Raw genomic sequence first — 6,866 nt, forward strand, 5'->3', positions numbered from 1 at the left:
TCCCTTCATTCTGGTTTCTGTTGCTACCAGTCAAATGAATCTCTCTTGGCCAGGTTACCAATGACACACGCTTATTATAATATTTAATGAATATTCACTGTCCTTATGTTATTGAACTTCTACTCGACTAACAAGTTGGTAAGACCCTTCTTGAAATTTTCCCCTTGGTTTTTTTCTAGGGCATCTTATTCTTAAGATTTTCTTTATACCTTTCTAGCCCTTCCATTTATGTCTCCTTTTTCTTTTTCCACCCCTTCAATGTTGCTATTTTCTAGGGTTCCAATCTTAGCCTTGTGCTATTCCAACTCTACAGGCTATGTTCTAATGCTTTCTGAATTTATGTCCTAAACTACAATCCTTCTAATTTTCTCAAACTCTTCAGTTTGAAACAGCCAAAAACAAATCTATGTGTGGCGATTATAAACACCTCAGTCTTGACATATCCCAGTACGTGCTAATCTTACTCATTTAACTGTATTTTACATCTTGGTGATGCAACTTATTTACTCAAGCTAGTAAACCAGAGGTCACTCTGGGCTTCTCACCTATTTTCTCCTTTAAAACAAATCTGTCAATAAGTTCTGTCTATATGACTTCTGGAAGATTCTCCTTCTTCCCATCCTCAGTGCCTCAGCCTTTGTTCAGTTGCACATCACTTCTGACCTGGGCTATTGCAGCCACCATTCTATCTATTTCCGCTCTCTTGCCTTACCCAAGTTCATGCATAATAATGTGTCCAGAGTGATCTTTCTGTACGTACCCTAAATCTGGTCATGTCTCTCTTCTAATGGAAATATTTTTTTCCATTTCTCTTCATCCATGTGACTAGTTCTAAAATCTTCAGCATAGAAAACGTACTTAAGATCTGGCTTTTTCTTTTATCAACTCCATTTTTGGCTCTTTCTTTCAACTCCTCATCCTTCTGGCTCCAGTCAGATTAAATATTGCATAGAATTTCCTTCCAAAGTTATTCTCAGACTCAGCTCCATGCTTTCACATAATCCATTTTTTATATCTTCAATGCACTACACAGATTTAATGCATGTAAATCCTCCACATCTATTGAAATAAAACTCAGCTAAGTTGTTAGCAGCTTTAGGAAAGCTTCTCTTTTCCTCTAGGGTTGAGTTCAGAAATTTTCCTTTGTGCCTTCCTATTATTCTGCTCATATGCCTAATTAACTCATTCTACAAATATTTTTAGCCATTTCTTGTCAAGCACTGTGCTAACTGATGTTATTTTCATGGCATGAAATGTCTAATTGGGCATTGGAAGAAGGAGTATGTAAGCAACTTATCATACAAATATATAACTATAAACGATGAGGATGGTTCAAAGTACTACGGAAACATAAAATAGGAGGACTTGATCTTGTGTAAAGGGGGTTAGAACAAACCTCTCAGAGAAGAGAGTATTTGAATTGAGATGTAAAGGATGAGGAGAAAGTAAGTGTTGTGTAGAAGCATAAGATGCACAGCCTTCCAAGAGAAGTGGAATCAGAAAGCTCATGTAACTTTTGAAGACATGAAAGGATGGTGTGGCTGAAGCTCAGGGAGCAAGGGAGATGGGGTGTTAGATGGAACTGGGAAATGAGGAAGGAGGTAGATAATATATGACACTGTCTGCTTTCCTTCCTCCCCTCCCTCCCTTCCTCCTTCCTTTTCCTTCCTTCCTTCCTTCCTTCCTTCCTTCCTTCCTTCCTTCCTTCCTTCCTTCCCTCCTTCCGTCCTTCCTTCCTTCCTTCCTTCCTTCCTTGCTTCCTTCCTTCCCTCCTTCCGTCCTTCCTTCCTTCCTTCCTTCCATAATGTAGTCAGTTAACTATGTGTGCCTAGCAATCTATCTATACCCTGTATATATAGTGATGATAAAAGAAAAACCACACACCACACATGATTTCTTCCCTCATGAACTTAATGGTCTCATGAAGTTCAAGTAAAAAATTTCCTTTTTATAATATTAGCAATGAGAAGCCACTGAAATATTTTAATCAGATGACTGGTAAGATTTATATTTAAAAACATTTCTTTGATTTCAATGTAGAGAATGGTTTATAAAGAAACCTAGACTGCATTAGGAGGCAATATCTACCTTTTTACTCGAGGTAATAGTACTTGGATGGTGAGAGTGGATATGGAGAAGTGGATGGATTCCAGGGCTAATTAAAAGGGAAAATGACAGGTCTTAGTGGTTTCATCATGTACTTTGTGTCATTTTCAATGGGTAGAATAAATGTTCAAGACATTTTCTGGGCTCTGGCTTCTAAAACTGACAAATACTTACACCAGTCACTGAGATGCTGGCAAAAGACCAGGTTTTTAAATTTTGGATTTGATGAGTTTTGAATATCTTTGGGAAACCCAGGTTGATATATAAAGTAGGCTTCTGGAGAGGTCTAAATAAGAAACATAATTCAGTAATTTAGTAATAGAGATGGTAATTGTCTGATGACATAGACAAGATAAAAGAAGTAGAAGAAAGGAAAACAGAATATCAAAGAGGAAAGAAGAAAAGTGAAGAAAATGTAGGACTGAAGCTTTAAATTGACGTCAAGGTAGTGAATGATGGATGTGTTCGAGAAAATGAGAGGGAGTGACCAGGAGGTATAAGGTAAACTAGAAGATTGTGATGTATGAATTAGGCCAAAGAGAGTGTTTCAAGGAAGAGGATTTGATCAACTGTTTCAACAAGATTTAACAATAGGGAAGCTGTAGGTGATTTCTGAGAGGTGCTTTGTGGAGCTAATGAAGATGGAAGCCAAACTGAAGTGAGTTGTGGAATGGATGTGAGGTGAGGGAATGGAGACAGTGAGTGTAAATGCTTGTGAGAGGTTTGTGCATGAAGGGAAGGGGAGAGTTAGAGAAAGAGCCAGAATTCAAAGCTGGGAGAGCTGGGATCCATTCTTGAAGATGGACAGATTATTTATTTTAATGAAAGGAAACAAGAAAAGGATGAGAGTATATACACATTATTTATAAGTCTTACAAAACTTTATATAAATTTATAGGATCAAAGTGCAATTTTGTTCTATGCATAGATTGTAGTTAAGTCAGGGCTTTTAGGGTATCCATCACCTGAATGATGTACATTATTCTCATTAAGTAATTTCTCATTATCCACCCCGTCTCACCCCCCTCACCCTTCTGAGTCTCCACTGTCAATCATTTCACTCTCTACATCTATATGTACACATTTTGAACACACACTTATGAGTGAGAACATGCAATATTTGTCTTTTTGTGTCTGGCTTATTTCATTTAAGATAATGGCCTCCAGTTCTATCTACGTTGCTGCAAAAGACATGATTTCATTCTTCTTAATAGCTGAGTAGTATTCCATTGTGTGTATGCCATATTTTCTTTATCCTATCATCTGTTGTTGAACTCTTGGGTTGATTCCATATCTTTGGTATTGTGTATAGTGCTGTGATAAACATACCAGTACAATTATCTTTTTGATATATTGTTTTCTTTTCCTTTAGGTAGATACCTAGTAGTAGGACTTTTGGATCTAAGGGTAGTTCTATTTTTATCTCTTTCAGGAATTTCCATACTGTTTTCCGTTGAGGCTGTACTAGTTTACATTCCCACCAATTGCATATAAAAGTTCCCTTATACATGTTGGCATCCTTGAGAATATCTGTTATTTTTTATATTTTTGATAATAGCCATTCTGACTAAGGTAATATGTATCTCACTATGATTTTAGATTTGTAGATTTTATTTTGAAAAGTTGAGGAAAAGTTTACTGATTACTTTCTACTTTCTCCATGAGGTAGTAGTTGATGTCACCTTCTGAAAGAAGTAGGGTTTGAGGTTTGAAAAAAATGAAGACATTTGGAAAATAATTTTTTCTAGAGGAGAAAGTTGATTAGGGAAGATTTGTAGGGTGCAATACTTATTGAAGTCACATTTAAGGTTAATGGGTTAATGATCACAAATTTATAGTAAAACCAGCCTCTTCTTTCTTTCTTTCTCTTTCCCTTTCTTTCTTTCTTTCTTTCTTTCTTTCTTCCTTTCTTCCTTTCTTCCTTTCTTCCTTTCTTTCTTTTTCTTTCTTTCTTTTTTTTTTTTTTTTTTTTAGTTTTATTCCAGGAGCATTAGGATGTTTAGGCTCAGGTTGTGGGAAATGAATAGTTATATTCATATAGATTGAAGTTTTAGCAAAGAGATGACTTAATCAAATTTATATTCTATTTTCTTCTAGTATACCATGAGTTTGGGTAAGAGATGTAACAAAAATATCCATCTCAAATTATATTGGTGTATAGTAGAAAGCAAAGATCTAATTAAAGCTGTTTTTCTCCAAAATGATTTATTAAAAAACTTATCATCTACCGTTGCTTTTCTTACACTGGTAACATACTGGCCTAATTTGTTGCATGTTTGTAATATGTTTTAACGTATAGTGAGGTTACTGCCTGTCACTACCCATTTTTTAAAATTTCATAGGTTTTTCATTCATTCATTTTTCTTCATAGACCACACCATTATTTATCAAGTCTCACAATTCTACCTTTAGAATATTGGCTGAAATTTGCCTTACTTGGCAAAAGTGAACTACCTATCATTGGCTTCCTAAAGAGTAAGTGAAAGGGATACTTTTCAAAGCAATTTGTAAAAATAACTTCTTGTACCTGCCCATACACATAGTCATGAGAAGCCTACTCAGCTCACGATTCAGCCCATGGCATCACCCAGCAACAGCTCCACTGCCCCAGTCTCTGAATTCCTCCTCATCTGCTTCCCCAACTTCCAGAGTTGGCAGCACTGGCTCTCCCTGCCCCTCAGCCTTCTCTTCCTCCTGGCCATGGGAGCTAACACCACCCTCCTGATCACCATCCAGCTGGAGGCTTCTCTGCACCAGCCCCTGTACTACCTGCTCAGACTCCTCTCCCTGCTGGACATCGTGCTCTGCCTCACTGTCATCCCCAAGGTCCTGGCCATCTTCTGGTTTGATCTTAGGTCGATCAGCTTCCCTGCCTGCTTCCTTCAGATGTTCATCATGAACAGTTTCCTCCCCATGGAGTCCTGCACGTTTATGGTCATGGCCTATGACCGTTATGTGGCCATCTGCCACCCACTGCGGTACCCGTCCATCATCACTAATCAATTTGTGGCCAAAGCTAGTGTCTTCATTGTGGTGCAGAATGCCCTTCTTACTGCACCCATTCCTATCCTCACTTCCCTGCTCCATTACTGTGGGAAAAATGTCATTGAGAACTGCATCTGTGCCAACTTGTCTGTGTCCAGGCTCTCCTGTGATAATTTCACCCTTAACAGAATCTACCAATTTGTGGCTGATTGGACCTTGCTGGGCTCGGATTTCTTCCTCATCTTCCTCTCCTACACCTTCATTCTAAGAGCCGTGCTTAGATTCAAAGCAGAAGGGGCGGCAGCGAAGGCCCTGAGCACACGTGGCTCCCACTTCATCCTCATTCTTTTCTTCAGCACCATACTACTGGTTGTGGTGTTGACAAATGTGGCCAGAAAGAAGGTCCTCATGGACATCCTGATCCTGCTCAATGTCCTTCATCACCTTATTCCTCCTGCATTGAACCCTATTGTGTATGGGGTTCAGACCAAAGAGATAAAACAGGGAATTCAGAAGTTACTGCAGAGAGGGAGGTGAATATGTAAAACATTTCTAATACCTCCTGTTCTTCCTCTTCAGTGATTTTTACCTAGGCAGTGAAGTAGAGAAACGTCAGTTAGTGAGTATTTATTGCATGCACTGAGGCTCCCTTCATTACTGAACCAGATTCCTTCCTTTACTTTCTTTGCCTAGTTCAGGTGGAGGTAGGCAAGGGGAAGAAACTTGTATTTATTGAGTGGCTGTTTTGAACCTTGGCAGTTACGTTTAAGTAATTTAATCTTCAACACATCTCTGCAGGCATTGTACTTTCATTTCACATAGTAGAGAAAGAGATGCTTTTAGGAAGAGAAATGACCAAAGATCACATATGTGGGAAGCAAAAAGAATAAAACCTAGGCTCTTTCTACATAGTTGAAATGCCTCATCAATTGCAATTGAAGCTGAAGACCAGCCTTTGCTTTACTTTGACCTGTATTTTGTCTTTCTGATATTTGAATAGGCAGAAAATGTCCACAGGTATTTTCTGCCTATTCTTACTTCTTTGAGACCCAAGGGACTTCTCAGAGAAGGCAGAGTCTTGCTTGACAAAACTTCTGTTGGGGCAACAAGAAAAGAGCTTTATAACAATATAAAGCAATGCCAGCTTTCTATTCTATCCTATATAGCCTCATCACCTTAGAGAGAGTCTTGAAATTGAGGATGGATGTAGACAGGTAGAGGGGACTCTAAGAGGGTAGGAAACAGGAAAGCTGACTAGGACATTGTGTTGGCCACTTTCCCTATATGTTTAAGCTACACATTCAGTGAACTGAATATCAAGTCTTACTTGATGTGTTGACTGCCGAAGTGCTGTAGTTGAATGTGGGAAGATATGTCATAGTGTCAGGTTTCTGGATAATAATGGTTCCAGTTAGGTGAAAAAAAACCCTACACTGGTTATTTACAGATAATTTAATGTAAACAATTGTTTAAATGGGTATTGGAGACAATGACGAAAAAAAGGAGGTTCAAGTAACAGATAAATAGTATCTATGGGAAGAAACCTCCACTTGGAAAGAGGTTGGGTCATTAGAACCTAAAAGGCTAGGAAGTGGCCCATAGAACTGGATCTCAGATATCTGAGGAAGGATGCTGTCCCTAACTGGTACTCATGCCATAGGATCCCAGAAGATGTGGCCCTCAGAGCTGGGACTAAAACCTTTGAGGATGGGACACTACCTTGATGGTGCTGGTATTTTTGAGAGAGTTTAACTCCAATAAGGCTGGGAGTTAAA

At 38.6% G+C, this 6,866-nt stretch overlaps 1 protein-coding gene across 1 annotated transcript; it reads left to right on the top strand.

Annotated features, from left to right (window-relative positions):
* The first annotated feature begins 4,680 nt into the window (after nt 1-4,680).
* Nucleotides 4,681-5,628, top strand: LOC129484500 (olfactory receptor 56A1). Its single transcript, XM_055282660.1, has one exon. The coding sequence runs from the start codon at nt 4,684-4,686 to the stop codon at nt 5,626-5,628; it is 945 nt and encodes a 314-aa protein (XP_055138635.1). The 5' UTR covers nt 4,681-4,683.
* Nucleotides 5,629-6,866: the final 1,238 nt, after the last annotated feature.

This window comes from Symphalangus syndactylus, chromosome 6, assembly GCF_028878055.3.
Source record: "Symphalangus syndactylus isolate Jambi chromosome 6, NHGRI_mSymSyn1-v2.1_pri, whole genome shotgun sequence".
NCBI lineage: Eukaryota > Metazoa > Chordata > Mammalia > Primates > Hylobatidae > Symphalangus > Symphalangus syndactylus.